This window comes from Panthera pardus, unplaced genomic scaffold, assembly GCF_024362965.1.
Source record: "Panthera pardus isolate Hobbes unplaced genomic scaffold, ASM2436296v1 HiC_scaffold_8, whole genome shotgun sequence".
NCBI classification, from domain to species: Eukaryota; Metazoa; Chordata; class Mammalia; order Carnivora; family Felidae; genus Panthera; species Panthera pardus.
Window position 1 is genome coordinate 8,483,435 of NW_026527013.1, and position 17,419 is coordinate 8,500,853.

At 46.0% G+C, this 17,419-nt stretch overlaps 1 protein-coding gene and 1 non-coding gene across 6 annotated transcripts in view; one reads left to right on the forward strand and one right to left on the reverse strand.

The window, feature by feature from the left end:
* The window catches only part of SMARCA4 (SWI/SNF related, matrix associated, actin dependent regulator of chromatin, subfamily a, member 4), an 89,626-nt gene that overhangs the window by 24,808 nt on the left and 47,399 nt on the right, over positions 1–17,419 (forward strand). For all 5 annotated transcript variants that reach the window (XM_053898490.1, XM_019427693.2, XM_053898491.1 and 2 more), the window contains exons 7-13: positions 171–297; positions 819–992; positions 2,498–2,671; positions 3,877–4,044; positions 4,162–4,212; positions 8,943–9,073; positions 9,249–9,306. In XM_053898490.1, coding sequence (XP_053754465.1) covers positions 171–297; positions 819–992; positions 2,498–2,671; positions 3,877–4,044; positions 4,162–4,212; positions 8,943–9,073; positions 9,249–9,306 — 883 coding nt within the window. The remainder of the gene's footprint in view (positions 1–170; positions 298–818; positions 993–2,497; positions 2,672–3,876; positions 4,045–4,161; positions 4,213–8,942; positions 9,074–9,248; positions 9,307–17,419) is intronic.
* On the reverse strand, positions 15,347–15,462 carry LOC128775837 (U5 spliceosomal RNA). Its single transcript, XR_008420791.1, has one exon. It is a non-coding gene; the product is annotated as a U5 spliceosomal RNA (small nuclear RNA).

The window sequence follows — 17,419 nt, forward strand, 5'->3', positions numbered from 1 at the left end:
CTGTGGCTGGCATCCTTTATTGAGCTATTTCTTGTCTCATCACTGGGATCTGCCTACCTTGAGAGGTAGGTTCTCCTGAAGCTCCACCTTTAATGAGAGGGAACAGAGGAGCTCCCGTGAATAGACAAGATCTCTCATCACTGCTCTTTTCTTCTGTCTCTGTATCCCAGGCTGCAGGCTCGAATCGCACACCGAATTCAGGAACTTGAAAACCTTCCCGGGTCCCTGGCCGGGGATTTGCGAACCAAAGCGACCATTGAGCTCAAGGCCCTCAGGCTGCTGAACTTCCAGAGGCAGGTGGGCACAGGTGCAGGCCTGCTGCTTGAGGAAAAGGGCCTTTTCTCCTATTTGCCAGGCAGTTATTAAATGCGCCTTGACGTTGAGAGCAGCAGTGTCCTTGCGTCCTCATTAGCTGGCTGCGCATCTCTCCTCTCGTGCCGTGCACAGCGGTGGGACAGTAGCCGTTCTTGGGATGAGTAGTTGTGCGTCTTCCCTAAGACACCACATCGCATTTTGAAACGGTAGACTTAAAAATGGGCCTGTTTCTGAGGGTGCTTTAATTTTGAATGACCCGTAAGAAGTATTTTCTGTGGGATTGACGATAGGCAAAGCTGGAGACCTCTGAAGGTGTGAGAGAACCTTCTGCTGGGTGTCCAAAAGCAGTTGTCTCCTGACCTGTGCTTGCGCTACCCATGGGCCCCCTCCAGACGGCATTTAGCAAGGATCCTTCCGGAAATCCAGAGCAGCGTTCTGTCTAGCTTGGGATGTGTAGTTACTCGTGGACCTGACGGAGTTGTGCGCGTCTTGTCTTCCTCAAGCTGCGACAGGAGGTGGTGGTGTGCATGAGGAGGGACACCGCCCTGGAGACGGCCCTCAATGCCAAGGCCTACAAGCGCAGCAAGCGGCAGTCCCTGCGCGAGGCCCGCATCACCGAGAAGCTGGAGAAGCAGCAGAAGATCGAGCAGGAGCGCAAGCGCCGGCAGAAGCACCAGGTGCGGGTGCCCCACCCAGCGCGAGGCTCGGCTGAGCTTGCACGCTGTGGAGTCTCGTTTGGTTTGTGTCTGAGCGTGCTGCCTGTTTGTCTTTTCTGCTCGCCGTAACGGTATTCTGGGCACCGAGAGTATGTCCGTGGACAAAACCAAACGGCAGTGGGAGGACGGGCCATAATCACATATACCACGTTGGGAGGTGGTGGAGTATGAGAAGGCGCAAAGCAGGGGTGGATGGAGGGTGACGGAGGGGCTGTTTACACAGTGTGGATCTGAGTGGAGACCTGAGGGAGGGTAGCCACAGGGACATGTGGGCAAGCAACTTTGCAGATCCAGGAGAAGATGCAAAGGCCCTGGGGCTGGAATGTGCCCTGTGTTCTCTGACCAGCAGGGATCCCAGTGTGGGGAGAAGGGGAGGATGGGGAGGTGACGGGCAGAGCTTCTGGGCCGAGGGCACAACTTGGGCCTTTGCTCTGAGTGAGGGGGGAGCCGTGGAGGGTCCTGAGCAGAGGAGGCCGTGATCTGACTTTACTTTACAAGACCAGTCAGGAAGACCAAATCTGTCTGGAGTAGGATGTGGGGATGATTCTGTTTATTTGCTCATTTCCATTTTTTTTTTTTTTTTTTTTGGTAAGTTTTTTAAATTTTATTTTGAGAGAGAGTGAGAGAGAGAGTGGGGGAGGGGCAGAGAAGGAGAGAGAATCCCAAGCAGGCTCCATACTGCCATTGCAGAGTGCAACGCAGGGCCTGAACCCATAAACCACAAGCTCATGACCTGAGCTGAAATCAGGAGTCGGATGCTTAACCGAAGGAGCCACCCAGGCGCCCCATTTGCTCATTTACATTTTCTAAAGGTCTTTACTCCCTATCTAATACTGGTAACCACTGTTAGCAAGGGTTTTTGGTATATATCATTCCAGGTAGCTTTCTTGTGCGTGCACAGAATAATCAGAAGTAAAGTAGCCACCCGTAAACAAATACGTACACACGTTCTGTCTTTAAGTATTGTGGAAGCGTGATTTTTAACACGTATGTTGTGTTCCTCAGTGTGTCCAGCATCCAGTAACTTCTGCAACCATTTTCCTGTTCGGGCACAGGTAGCATGTTCTCAACCTTCCAGTGTTAAAGAGAACGCTAAACTGGGCATTCTTGTATTTGAATTCTGTTGGCCAATGTCTGCTCGTTTTCCTTAAAGTAAATTCCTGGCAGTGGAATAATTGGTTGGAGGGTCAGAGCGTTTCGAAGTGGTTACGTTCAGTGCCAGGTGGCTCCAGCAAGGCGGCTTGCCCTGTTGTACACGAGGGAGGGCCCTTCCCACCGGTCACCGGCATGGAGTGTTTCCTTGTCCAGAGAACGCCGAACCGCATAGGCAGACAGTGTCCTGGTACTGTTTTGGTTATGTCCTCTTGGTTTTAAACCAACTGCCTTTAAAGTTTTGTCTCGGCTGGGGCAACACTGTAGTGAGCCTGTGGAATAGCCAGTCCTCTTTTCTGTGTGTGTTCCTGCAGGAATACCTCAACAGCATTCTGCAGCATGCCAAGGATTTCAAAGAATATCACAGATCGGTCACAGGCAAAATCCAGAAACTCACGAAGGCCGTGGCCACGTACCACGCCAACACGGAGAGGGAACAGAAGAAGGAAAACGAAAGGATTGAGAAAGAGAGAATGCGGAGGCTCATGGTAAAGTCCTGCCTTCGTGACGTCGTGTCCCTTTGTGTGTGCTTTGGGTGTGACAGACACCGGGGATCGATGACCCTGTGTTCTGCTGAGGCGGTTGACTGCTCGAGTTAGCGTTGGGACGGAGAGAAAGAACGGGCTTGGGTTTGGGCCTCCAAGAGACCTGGTCTGAGACCTTTGCCTCTTCATTCCACCAGTGATCAGAAGACCTTAGGCTGGCTAGCTTGTGGCTCTGTGTTCTGCCCAGAAAAGGGAGGGGGCACCGACTCCAGGTTCGAGAGTGACCGATGTGATCCCTGTCCTCCGTCCCACCCTTTGTGTCTGGCTATTCAGAGGCGATTCTCCAGCTGGGCAGATATTGGCAGGCCCTGCTCTAGGCACATGGCCACAGGAGTAAGAAGCGTGCAGTCCCTACCCTCACGGCTGCCCCCACTGGCCCTAGAGAGGCAGGTGCCCAGGCGGAACCAACTAGATCATTTTGGATGGTGTGAAGTACACTGACAAGAAAGAGGCGGGACGAGGGAGTGGGGGTTTATGGGGTGTTCTGGGAGGGTGGCATGACTCCCTGGACGAAGTGCCTCCCAGGGATAGAGGAACCAAGGTTAAGAGCCTGAAGTGGCAGAAAGCCAAGTGCGAGGCACAGCAGGCAGCCCTTAGAATAGCGTGGTGAGGGCATGAGTGATGCCAGAGTCCCTAGGGCAGTCCTGTTGGGCCTTGCAGGCCATGAGGAAGGCTTTAGATTTAATTCTGAGCATGAGTGGGAGCCACAGGAGGCTATAAACTGGGGGTGACATGATCAGGTTTATTATCAGAAAGCCAGGAGGGGCTTGCTGCACGCGTCTGTGACGGTAAAATGGCCCAGACCAGAAAGAGTGTTGGATTTGGGGTGTATCTGTGGACACAGGGGCCAAGACTTACTGTTGGCGTTTTCAGATGACCTCTGGCAGAAGCATGTCTGTCTAGCAGGCCCCCTCAGGGTCCACCCGCCCTGGGTAGAGGTTGAGGAAATACTGACGGGGGAGTCGATAGCTACGTGGAGGGTGTGTATGCAGCACGGCCGTGGTGGAGGCCCAGCACTCCCTTAGTGCGGGCTGGTGGCCGGTTAGCAACCCCCAGTGGCCTTCTTGACCCCGGGTTCCCTGCCGTGGGCGCTAATGGACGAGCATGTGTCACTTGCAAGCAAATGCCATAACCTTGCCGTTCTGCAGGCTGAAGATGAGGAGGGCTACCGCAAGCTCATCGACCAGAAAAAGGACAAACGCCTGGCCTACCTCTTGCAGCAGACGGACGAGTACGTGGCGAACCTCACAGAGCTGGTGCGGCAGCACAAGGCTGCCCAGGTCGCCAAGGAGAAAAAGAAGAAAAAGAAAAAGAAGGTGTGCTGGGACCCCGCCCCGTGCCTGCCCTCCTGATGGGACCCGGGCAGCCGTCTTGGTGCGGGTGCCGCTGCCTCCCCAGGCAGGGAGTGACCGTGTCTCCCTCTTTACTTCCAGAAGGCAGAAAACGCAGAAGGACAGACGCCTGCAATCGGACCTGATGGCGAGGTGAGGAATCAGGGGCTTCCTGGAAATGCCAGCCCAGCCCTGGGAGCTTCGATCTATTTCCTCCTTTACATTTTTATAGCTGTTGAAAGCTCACCAGAGCTCTGTGACAGTGGTAAGAATCCACATCTGTCCCCTGCCACGTCCCACCCCTCCTCAACCCCACCCCCAGGAGGGTACGTGGTTAACTCCTGGGTGTGTTTGCTTCCAGACTTTTTTCCTTTGCACATGCCATTGTTTTTCAGTGTTCACTCTCTCATAATTACAGGCCACAGGATTCCTGCCTACTCCTCACCTGGGTTCCCTGTTTCCACACACCACTTTTTCCAAAACCGTTTGGGAGATGCAGACAGGACAGCCCTTTACCCCCCACTATATTTCCTAAAAACAAGGTCTGTCTTTTCCATGGATGCAATAATACTATGATCAGATCCACAGCTCTTATTAAGGTTTGGCCAGCTGTCCCTTTAGTGTCCTTCACGATGACTCCGTGGCCGAGCGTCTCATTCAGTGACGGTCTGTCTGGTCTCCTTTGATCTTGAACAGCTCCTCACTTCTTAGCCTTTTCTGACCTTGGCATTTCTGAAGAGAACAAGCCAAGTATTTCCTATAAAGGCTTTTAGTTTGGGTTTGACTTGCTATTTCTCTTTTGGCTAGATTCAGGTTATGTGTTCTTGGCAACAAGACCCAGAAGTGACGCTGTGTTCTTCTCCGTGCGTCACGTCGAGAGTGCATGGCGTAGACTTCTTCAGTCACTGGTGACATTGACCTTGATCCCTTGGTGTCTGCCAGGGCATCTCTGCTGAAAAGTTACTGTTTCTCATTTTGTGATTATTAAGTACCTTCTGGGGAGGTACTGGAGGCTCTTTAAACATATTTTAACTCCTCAAACTTCTACCCACTAGCTTCTGTATCCATTAATGACCTCCGCCTGTATCCGTTTTTGCCACGATGGTTACGTTATGGTGATTTCCTGCTCCCCCCATCCACCCTGATTTCTTCTGCATTTTGTAGATGACTTTCTACAGGAAGGAAAAGCTTTTTGTCTTCTTTCCCCTGTGGCTCTTGGAACAGTTTGCCAACCCCTTGTACCAACTCATAGGATTCTGTTTTAGTTTAATCCTTACGGTCATTATCTTGAAGTTCAAATTGTTTGAATTTGGGCCAGTAGGAGCCCCTTCAGATTGGCTCACGTATCTTTTGAGGGCTTCCTTACTTCTTGCACACTGAAATGGCCCAAGTTCATCTTCTGCTTTCTCTGCCCAAACCCTGGAAGTCAGTCATTTCTCCACGGTGCCTTGGTTCTTTTTACCAGAGAAGAATATGTAAAAAAACAAGATCTCTCTTTCTTTCTCTGTCTCCATTTCTGTTTATTCTATACGTAAGTAAGGTAAGTTGGCAAGCCCTACGCCCAAGTGTGGCTTGAACTCACGATCCTGAGATCAAGAGTCGCATGCTCTACTAACTAACTGAGCCAGCTAGGCGGCCATCAAGATCTCTCTTTAGATGTGATTATTGGTACAGGTTGTCATTGCTTCTAGGCCCTCTTAGCAAAAAGATCTAGGAAATCAGTTTATATCTGCATCACTAGTTCTATATATTCAGAACCTTCAGTTCACATGGATACTTCTGTGTGTATCCTTCTCTCTTTCCATACCGTAACAGCCTGAAACCTGGCTTCCATTAGCCATGCTATATTTCCTTATTTGCTCAGTCTTAGAACATACAGGAAGTAATTCAGAATTGCTAACTTGCACCCTTCTGCAAAGGAAGCCTCCTGGCTACTTTAGTTTGTGTTTGGAGCTATTCAGCCTGAAATTGTGTGCTTCAAATACTGCATTTGAAAGTTACTTGGAGGGGGCGTCTGAGTGGCTTGGTCAGTTGAGCATCAAACTCGATATCGGCTCAGGTCATGATCCCAGGGTCATGAGATCAAGCCCCACGTTGGGCTCCGCGTTGGGCTCCGCGTTGGTCTTGGAGCCTGCTTGAGATTCTCTCCCTCCCTCTCTCCTCCTCTCTCCCTCTCTCTCCTGCTCTGCGCCACCCCACCCTGAAAGTTACTTGGATTAGTTTTTCTCTGTGCTCCCATTAGTGTGGGTTCCTCCATCCTTGTTGGTTTTACTTATTTACTCATCATTTATTTCGTATGTGAAACGTGACTAGCCTGCTTCTAAAAGTCAGAACTGGGCAAAGTGGCCCACTCAGGGAGGGGCTGCTGTCCCCACGCACCATTTTTTCTACCACATTCCTACCCGCCTCCCAAAAGCAGCCATTCTCACTCAGTACTCTCATTTGGGAGAAGGACGTTTCAAAGGGACAGACGTAAATAAGAGGCGTTTCCTTTCCCACCGCCCGCCCCCACGCCCTCCTCACTCCCACCTCCCAGAGGAAAAGTGTGAGTAAGCGTCGGGGTGTTGGCTCTGGGGCCTTTTCTGTATGTGAGCCACCAGATGGTTTTCTTTTTCCAGCTTTGCATTCTGTCTCTGACGTCTTCCCACATTAGCTCACACACGCTCTCCTTATTCTTTGCAGTGTTGCCGAAATGTAGTATTTCTTGCAGAAAATACCTAAATGGTTTGATGAGAAGCGGAAGCCCCTGTGGCACCTGCTCTCACGAGCCTGCATGTTGAGCCCTGGTTGGTCTTCCCTGCACTTCCAGGAATCTTTATGCCTGTGTCCTTTTTTGGGTTGTTGTAAGACCACTTGGGGCAATCTGGACATTAAGCTAGACTTTCCATTTAGCACAGTATCTTGGGCCACTGTCCATATCAGGCCATTCATTCTGTTTTAATTTTATCATTTCGATGTATTGGAATCTCATTCAGCTTTCAGACTGGTAGTTTAGTTCGCTTCCTATTCGTAACTGTCTGGAAGGTCCTGCACTGCTTGGTCTTGATGTACCACCCCCTGCTCCTTCCCTACTGGTGGCTCTTTCCCATGTTCCCTTACTCCTGTGGCACACGCTGTTGTGAAGAGCCTTCTTGTACGGTACCTTCTGATGCTCTCTCCTGGGCAGCTTGGCCTGCCCTTACAAAACACCATGGCCTGGCTGGCTTAAATAGCAGACTTATGTTCTCACAGTTCTAGAGGCTGTAAATCCAAGATCAAAGTGCAGCAAGGTCGGTTCCTGGTGGGGCTCTCTTCCTGGCTTATAGATGGCTGCCTTCTTGCTGTGTCCCCATATGAGGCGAGAGAGCAAGCTTTGCTGTCTCTTACGGGGGCACTGTCCCATCCTGAAGGTCCCACCCTTGTGACCTCAGTGAACCCTCATTACCCCCCAAAGGCCACATCTCCATGTAGAGCCACACTGGAAAGTTGGGGCTTCAGCATTCGAATTCTTGGGGGCAAGGTGGGGGGGGGGGGGACACCATTCAGTCCATAGCAGATGCATACTTTTTCCTGTAGGCCAGATTCCTGATGGGAGTGCCTGGCAATGAACTCAGATACGTATTTACTTCATGAGATTTTTATCTTAAATGTTATATTGAAATTTTGAGAATGTGGGCTGGCATTTTACTACAGCAGAAAGCCTTCGTAAGGCCATGTGGGGCATTCAGGGGAAAAAGTCCTAGGGCAGAAGAGTGCAGTAAAGGGAGTTCTGTTGGGTAACCTGTGGCCGCGCCTCCTATTTGCTTACAGTAGCATCACTCAGTGGTGACCGTGACTTGTGCTTGATCTCAGCCAGTGGTTCTCAGCCTCGGCACATGTGAATTGCCTGGGAGCTTTTTAAAAAGGCCCAGAGCAGTTGAATCAGAATTTGGGGGTAGGGAGAAGTGCAGGCGTCAGCCCTGTTAGCCACTCCTGGGGAGCATTTGGGGGGTGAAAGCCACTGATTGGGACTGATGCAGGCAGTCCGCAGAGCCTATTCATGTGACCGGTGGTTACTGTCACCTTCCATGGCGGGCAGCTTTGAGGGGGAGATTGGTCGCAGTCTCTACGTAGGAAGCTCATCTCTACCTAGAGTGTGGGCCATGTTGACGGTGAGTGTGACACTTAGAGGGGCCGAGGGGGCGGGGATCAGTTCCTGGAAGATGCAAACGAAAGTTTAAACAAGAACCTCCTCCTCCTCTTGGAGGTTTTCTCCAGGAAATTCTAAGGAGCAAATGGAGGGGGGAAATGTTCTTCCAATGTTGACATCTCAAAATGAGAAACTGAGAAATTCCGTATTTGTTGGTAAGAGGAAGGTAGTTGTTTTGTTTTTCAAATATTCTAGTTAGCTGTTTAACAGAAAAGGATGAGGATATTTGAGGAGGTCTACAAAGGTAGTATCAGTTGAAAGAATCAAGGGCCAGAAGAATGCGAATAATGTAGTCATTTGTGTATAAAGGGAGAGAAATGAATCGTTGTGTCTTCTGCACGGAATCGGTCTGTAAGGGTGCATGGGAAACAGACACCGGTAGGCACCTGTGCAGAGAGCTGTCAGATGGGGCCTGGGGGGGAGAATGGGGGCGGGGGCGGGTCCGCACCTCGTACCCTTGTGGATTTTGAACTACGTGAATGTATTACGTATCTGAAAATGAAATACCGTGAGGAAGCAGCAGTCATCCGGTGATTCTGTGTTATTACTGGATTATTAATATGTCATTAATCCATTTTCACAACCAGTGGCCATGTTTGGTGCCATTTTGGGGGGCATGCAGTTGGGAGGGCGCTTCCCCAGTTGGCCCTAGTTGGCAGAAGCTTGAGGTACGGATACCACAGAATCTCCGGTTACACATGTGACTCTTTTTCAGCCTCTGGATGAGACCAGCCAAATGAGTGACCTCCCGGTGAAAGTTATCCACGTCGAGAGCGGGAAGATCCTCACGGGCACAGATGCCCCCAAAGCAGGGCAGCTAGAGGCCTGGCTTGAGATGAACCCCGGGTGAGTGGGGCCTCACTTTCAGATGCAGCCAGGGGTCCTGAGCTGGCCTCGTTCCAGGGGCACTGGCAGCTGGGGGGTGATTTGGCTTTCCTTTAGAAACAAGCCAGTTTGTTGAGGAAAGTAAATCCTATGGGTTCTGGGGAGATGTATATTAAATCTTGACTGTTTTTTCTAGGTATGAAGTAGCTCCAAGATCTGATAGTGAAGAAAGTGGCTCAGAAGAAGAGGAGGAGGTAAGAGTCCATTTCCTGGCCGTCGTGGCTCTCGGTGCTTTGTTGTGGTAACTTCCACACCTTGGGCATCCGTCACCCCTTTGCATCGTGATCCTTTCCTGCTCTGGGTGGGCACCGCGTGGAGCAGGAAGCAGGCCCAGGGCAGCTGAGGCCCCAGTCTTGGCTGAAATTTGGGGCTTTAGAGCTGCACTTTCTAGTAGGGTAGCCCCTAGCCACGTGTGACTCTTTCAATCTTAAATTAATCAAATTAAATAGAATTTAAAACTCCCCATCCTCAACTGTACCAGCCGCCTTTCAAGTGCTCAACATTTGAAGCTCCGCCCTCCAGAAAGATCCGTGCGAAGTTGTGGTCATTAGATCGTGTACGTTATCGCCCATTATAATTCCTTCTTTGGAAACATAAATGGTTGCATTTATTGTGTGAATTCTCTGAGTCATTTAATTATGCCATGTTGAGGTGATATTTCCTTGGTTGCCAAAGCTGTAAACGGAGAGCCTCATTCCTCTCTCCGTTCCAGATTGCCTCCTTGGGAAGGATAACTCAGGGAACGGTTTCATAAGGGGGCGTCTCCATCATTAGCATCCAGATGGGGGCTCTCTGTCACTCCCCCTTCACTTGTGGCTTAAAGTGTCTTAAAAGGCTTTTTTCAGGGCCTTAAAAAGCTTTGCCACCTTTTCACAGGCGTTTCTTTGATTGCTGTTACAGTGGAGCATTTTGTTCAAGTTAACTAACCGTTCTGATATTTTCTGTGAATGTTTTGCATTGTTTGCCCATTTCTAATCAGTTACGAGTGTTTTTTTTACTGATTTTTAAAGTGCTCTTCAGATATTTCCCCCAACCTGAAATCCGCATAGTAGTCACCTATAATCTTTTGTTTTGTCCTGTTTTTACTCTCCTTCTTGCCACTTGAGGTATCTGGGGTTTATTGTGTGTAGGGCCTGGGACGGCGCTCCCTCCCTCCCCTTAAGAGGAATGCTGCAATTCAGTGATTTGTAGTAAATTTATAGACTTGTGTATTCACTACCACAGACCAATCTTAGAATGTCCTATAATCCACAAAATCCCCTTCCTCCTGGTTTACAGTTTGTTCTGACTACTTCCTACAGCTCTAGGAAACTGCTGATTGACTTTCTGTCTCTGTAGATTTTGCCTTTTCTGCATATTTCCTATAAATGGAGTCCAGTAACATGTAGCATTTTGTATCTGGCTTCTTTCAGCTAAAATGTTTTTGAGGCTCATCCACGTTGTTTGTGTATCAAGAGGTCATTGCTGCTTATTCCTGAGTTCTGTTCCCTTGTATGGTGAACCCCACTTTATCCACTCACCAACCGATGAGCATTTGTGTTGTTTCCGTTTTTTGCTGTTATGAGTAATGTTGCTATAAACACTTCATACGTTTCCATACGTGTCTTTGTGCGGACATATGGTTTCATTTCTCTTGGTAGATACCTGGGAGTGGGATTGCTGGGTCATATGGTAAGTTTATGTTTGCCTTTCTGAGAAACTGCCAAACTGTTTTCTGAAGTGGTTATACCATTTCACCGGTTCCAGTTTCTCCATATTCTCGTCCACAGTTGGTGTTATCTGTCCTTTCGATTATATCCATCCTGGTGGGTGTATAGCAGTATCTCACTGTGGCCTTAATTTGCATTTTCCTAGTAACTAATAACGTTGAGCATTTTTTCATATGTTTATGCACCATTCATGTATCTTCTTTGGTTGAACGTCTATTCACATTTCTTGCCCGTTATTAATTTGTTGTTTGTTGTCTCATCATTGAGTTGAATTCTTTATAAGAATTCTTTAGGGGCGCCTGGGTGGCTCAGTCGGTTGAGCGGCCGACTTCGGCTCAGGTCATGATCTCGCGGTCCGTGAGTTTGAGCCCTGCGCCGGGCTCTGTGCTGACAGCTCGGAGCCTGGAGCCTGTTTCAGATTCTGTGTCTGTGTCTCCCTCTCTCTGACCCTCCCCTGTTCATGCTCTGTCTCTCCCTGTCTCAAAAATAAATTAAAAAAAAAAAACAAAAAACGTTAATAAAAAAAAAAAAATTAAAAAAAAATTGTTAAGTAATTCCTAGTTTCACTTTAAAAAAAAAAAAGAATTCTTTATATATTCTTGGTACATGTTCCTTATCAAATCTGTAATTTATAATATCTTCTGCCAGTTCCCTAGTCAGTTTGCCTTTTTTTTTTTTTTTTTTAAGTTTATTTGTTTTGAGAGAGACAGAGCGTGAGCAGGGTACGGGCAGAGAGACAAGAGAGAAAGAATCCACTGTCTGCGTAGAGCCTGATGTGGGCTCCAACTCACAAACCGTGAGATCATGACCTGAGCCAAAACCAAGATTGAAATGCTTAACCAAGACTGAGCCACCCAGACACTCCAGTTTGCCTCCCCCCCCCCCAAGTAGTGTTTCTTCAGATGCAAAAATGTTTTAATTTTAATGAAATCCAGTTTATCAAATTTTTTTGTTCATGCATTGGTGTTTTGGTGTTACATCTAAGAACTCTCTGAAGTCACAAAGACTTTTCTTCTATGTTTTCTTCTAAAAGTTTTGTAATTAAGGCTCTTACATTTAAGGTCATGGTTGAATTGACTGCCACCTGTGGTCTGAGATACAGGTCTAGATTTTTTTTTTTTTGCGTATGGATATCCATTTTATCTAGCACCATTTGATGAAAAGACCGCTCTTTTCTTCTTTGGTTAGTCTGTGGGAAATCAGTTGGCGATAAATTAAGGGTTTTTCTGCCTCTCATTTCTTTTCTATCAATCTTCATGTCTTTGTGTGACTACCACTTTACCTTGATGATTGTAGCTTATAGTAAGTGTTATTCCTTCACTTTTGTGACTTCGATTGTCTATTCTAGATCCTTTAGGTTCCTATATAAATTTTAGGGTCAGCTCATCAGTTACTACAAAAATGCTTGCTAGTTTTTTTGTTTTTTTGTTTTTTTTAATAAAATTATCCTGGATTTTTTAAGTTTGTTTATTTATTATAAGAGAGACAGAGACAGCACAAGTGGAGGAGTAACAGAGAGAAAGGGAGAGAGAATCCCAAGCAGGCTCCACACTGCCAGCGCAGAGCCTGATGCAGGGCTCAATCATGAAGCTGTGAGATCATGACCTGAGCTGAAACCAAGAGTCAGACGTTTAACCAACTGAGCCACCCGGGCACCCAGGGGATTTTTTTTTTTAAGTTTATTTAGTTTGAGAGAGACCATGGACGTGCACGTGACCAGAGGTGGGGCTGAGAGAAAGGGAGAGAGAGAATCCCGAACAGCAGAGTCCAAAGCAATGCTTAACCCCAGGAACTGTGAGGTTATGAGCTGTCAGCACAGAGCCTTATGGGGGGCTCAAACTCACGAACTGTGAGATCATGATCTGAGCTGAAGTCGGATGCTTAACCAACTGAGCCGCCCAGGCGTGCCCCATTTTGTCTCATATTTTTTAACTTTTTTTTTTTTTTTTTCATATTTTTTAACTTTTAAGTTGATTGTCTGATTTTCGTTTCTTACCTATTAATATGATTTATTATGTAAGTTAATTTTTAGATAGTATACCAACCTTGCTTCCCTAGGATAAGTCCTACTTTGTCCTGTTGTATAATCTTTCCTGTGTATCGCAGTGTGGCTACTATTTTGTTGAGGACTTATGGGTCTATATTCACGTGTGACATTTTTGTCTCGCTTTGTAGTTAACATTGGCCTCAGAATGGATTGAAAAATGTTCTCCTGTACTTTCTGGAAGAGTTCATGAAAGTTTGGTATCCTTAATCTTAACATATTTGGTAGAATCACTGCTGAAGCCATCTGGACTTGGCCTTTTCATTGTGAGAAGATTTTTATTTACTGATACAGTTAGCTGTTGAAGATTTTTTTTTTCCCCCAAATTTTTCCATTTCTTGACTCAGTTTCAGAAATTTATGTCCTTATCGTATTTCTGTGGTTTCATAGTGATCTCTTTTTCATTGCTCATTTTGGTGTTTCAGTAATTTGTCTTTCATTTTTTGGTAGTCAAAGTTTAGTTTACTCATTTGAGACTTGTTTTCCTGGTATACTTGTTTAAAGTTACATTCCCTTTAGGCACTGCTGAAACTACAGCCCGTAAATTTTGATATGTTGTTTCTGTTTTTATTCAGTTCAAAATATTTCCTAATTTCCCTTGTGATTTTTTTTTTTATTTTTTTTAATGTTTTTATTTATTTTTGTGACCGAGAGAGACAGAGCATGAGCAGGGGAGGGGCAGAGAGAGAGGGAGACACAGAATCTGAAGCAGGCTCCAGGCTCTGAACTGTCAGCACAGAGCTGGATGCAGGGCTGGAACTCACGAACCATGAGATCATGACCTGAGCCGAGGTTGGATCCTTAACTGACTGAGCCACTCAGGTGCCGCAAGAGTTTTTCTGTTTTTGTTCTCTAATTTAATTTTCTCGTGGTAGGAGCACACGCCTGGGTGGTTCAGTCATTTGAGTGTCTGACTCTTGATTTCGGCTCGGGTCATGATCCCAGGGTTGTGGGATCAAGTCCCGTGTCAGACTCCATGCTGAGTGTGGAGCTGCTTAGGATTCTCTCTCCCTCCGCTCCTCTCCCCTGCTTGTGTGCATGCACGAGCCGCCCCCCCACCCCGATAAATACATAATAATAAAATAAAATAATTTTCTCATGGTGTAAGATTACTTTGTATGATTTTTCTTTCAAATTTACAGAGACTCATTTTATGGCTCAGCATCCTATGGAATGTTTCATGTTCACTTGAAAAAGGATTCTGCATTTTTTTGGGTGTAGTGCTCCGTAAATGAGAGTTCAGTTGGTGGATAGTGTTGTTCAGGTCCCGTATATCCTTGCTGACTTTTGTTTAGTTGTTATGATGTTGTTGAGGACGAAATGGGAAAATCTCTGTTTTTGTTGAATTGTTCTCCTTTAAATTCTGTCACATTTGCTTCATGTATTTTCATGTTCTATTGATAGATATACTTAGTTGTTCTGTCTTCCTGATATATGTGATATTTTATCATTATTGAATATCTGTCCTTGTCCCCAGTAATATTTGTTTTGAAGTCTGTTTTGTCCAATGTTAGTATAGTCCCTCCAACTTTCTTATGGTTACTGCTCGTTTGTGTAGTCTATAGTTTTCCATTCTTTTACTTTAAACCTGTCTGTTCATTTGAATCTGAAAGAGCAGGTAGCTAGATCTTGCTTTTTAGATCTAGTGTGACAGTGCCTGCCTTTTGATTGAACCTTAGACTAGTCACATTTAATGTAATTATCAATATGACTGTGTTTACATTTGCCATTTGGCTATTTCTTTTCTTGGTCTTAGGTCTTTTTGTGTTCCTCTGTGCCTCTTTTTGCTGCCTTTTGTGTTCAATATTTTTTATTGTACTGTTTAATTTCTTGTGTAGACTTCAGTTGTCACTGTACCTTTTAGTTATTTGTTTTGTAGTAGCCCTGGGGATTACAATATGCATCTTAATTTATCATAGTATGTTTCAGATTAATACCATCTCCATTCTGGTAAAATAGAGAAATTTACGTTCCAATGTAGCTCTATTTGCTACCCTTCCTTCCTGCTCTGTTGTCACATATGTTACACCTGCATATGCTCTAAACCCTACAATGCAGGCTTCTAATTCATACTGCATAGAATCTTATGATTTGGTCTGAATAAGTTAGTAGAGAAGAAATAAAGGAAAATGTATTTATAGAGTCTTTTTATATTGATCCATGTGTTTGCCATTTTTAATGCTCTTTATTTCTTGGGGTTTGAGTTACAGTCTGTTAGCAACAAGTTCCCTCAGCCTTGGTAGATCTGGGAGTATGATTTCTGAAGCTTTGACTTTGGAAGGATAGTTTAGTTGGACACAGATTTCTTTGTTGACAGCCTTTTTCCTTGTGCATGTGTCATTGCACTGCTTTCTGGTCTCTGTCTCAAATGAGAATTTAACCACTAATTGTAATGACGCTCCTCTGTACTTGATGGTTCATTTTTCTCTTTCTTGCTTTCAGTATTGTTTGTCTTTGGCTTTTTTTTAGCAGATTGATGGTGAACTCTCTTTATATTTATTCTCCTTAGTGTTTGTTCAGCTTCTTGGCTGGGTAGTTTCCACGGAAATCTTTAGTAAAAGGCGAAAGATTTATACAGTCTGAGAGAAACCAGAGTATTGGCTGGGTAGTTTCGTGTTTTTCATCAAATTTGGGGCTTGCTGTCTTTTATTGAGATTCTGTATTTGTTGACTTATTGTGCTTAAAGATGGTTTCCCATGGTTCTTTGAACATATTTGTAATAATAATTGCTTCACAGATTATATGCTAAATTCAACATCTGGGGAAAGAGACAGGTTCATTTGCTTTTTCACTGAATACTGTAATCACCCTTTCCTCTTTCGCTTGTCTTCTAATGTTTAGTGGAAACCTATGTTTAGCTACGCTGTATTCTGACTCCCACCCCTGGGTGGTGGTTTTTGGTGGTGGTGTTTGTTTAGTAACTTACTTGGGCTAAATCTGTGAAATTCTTGCTCTGGTGGCGTGTGCTACCTTTGGTGTCTCTGCTCAGTTTATTTTTTTGTTTTCTCATTTTCATTTTTAATTCTGGCTTTCTAGGAATAGGCCATGTTTCTTTGTAACTTAGTAGTTATCCAGTGTTTGGGCAGTGATTGTGCTCGGACCTCTTGAGCCAATAATACAGCTTCTGTCTCTGGCAGATGGATAGAGTGTATAAAGGAACACATTCCAGGTTCAGGCCGTTTTCAGGTCCACCCTGGCTTTTACTTTCTGTGAGGTCCTTTTGCATTTTCTGTGCACCTGGTCACAGGCTCAGCCCGTGATGCGCTTTCCCAGCCAAAGTAGAAAAGCTGGCAAACAACCCCACTTTATTTCAGCAGTGCCAGTGGCTGGTAGGGGCAGTGCCCACTGCTACGAAATGACCGCGTCCCCATCAGACTCAGCTGCCGGTGCTGTTGGCCTGGCCGCCCTGGCAGAACCTTCAACGTGGAGCCGGGGGACGGAGAGATGGAAGCGGACCCAAGTGAGAATGCTACCGTCTCCCACTCTTCTTACCCGGCGTTCAGCGGTTTCTCAAGCATTAATACTTCTCAGGCCCCCAGAGCTCCGAAATGGTTGCTCTTGCCAATTTTGTTCGGCTTTGAAGATGGTTTTCCAGGAGCGAATTTGTAGACTTCCTCCCTGAGACTTAGCTGGAGGTCCCACCCCATTTTAATTCCAGACATAGTATGTCAGCTAGGAAAAGTCTGTACCAATTATGATTTTTTTTTTTTTTTTACCCAAAATGTTTGTGCTGTTATCACCTGTTCATTATTCCGAGTGATTTATAAAGTTATTTTGCATTCTCCAGGGGACATCCCATGGGATTTTGATTGGAATTAATTAGTAGTTTCATCACAGATACCTTTTAGTTTTATCGCAGTCCCATTGTACATCAAGACAATTATCTACTGGCACTTTGTCTGATTTACCAGGGAATACAAGAATGGTTTCACATGGGGAAGTACATTCGTGTGTGTTTTGTCAATATGTCACACAAAATCCCTTTATCACGTTCTCCGTAAAGGCTGAAAAATCCCAGTAATGAAGAGTAACTGATTTATTATTATACCTAACTTATAAGTTCACAGAAAACCGCTTGGTAAATTAGGATGCCTATTATCAACAGCGTTATTTGACCGAGCACAGACGTTTTAGCCATGTCGATAAAGCCTAAAGTAAGTCAGGAGCAATAATGTCGAAAATTTGCTATCGAGTGTTTAATACTTAGAAAAATCCAAGAGAAGCAAATCAGAAATGGCTTTGAGTATCAGGTCGGGCAAGGAATAAGCTTGGTAGTATGCATTTTGTGATGGGAAGGCACGGTGCAGGAGGAATCTACTCTACTAGTAACAAGAATCCAGAGTCCCTTGAGGTAGCCTTAAAGAGAAGTGTCTGTATTCTGCTAGGAAAACTGAAAATCATAGCACTGAGGAGAAGAGCAAAGAGGAGGCACGACACATTCTGGGATAGTAAGAGGGCGTGGAAACAGCGCCTGCTCCCAAAAGCATTCTCCCCCTGGGAGCCCTCTGCCTGTCCCTGTGGGGTGGCCTGAGGTGACGTGGGCTTGTGTCTTGG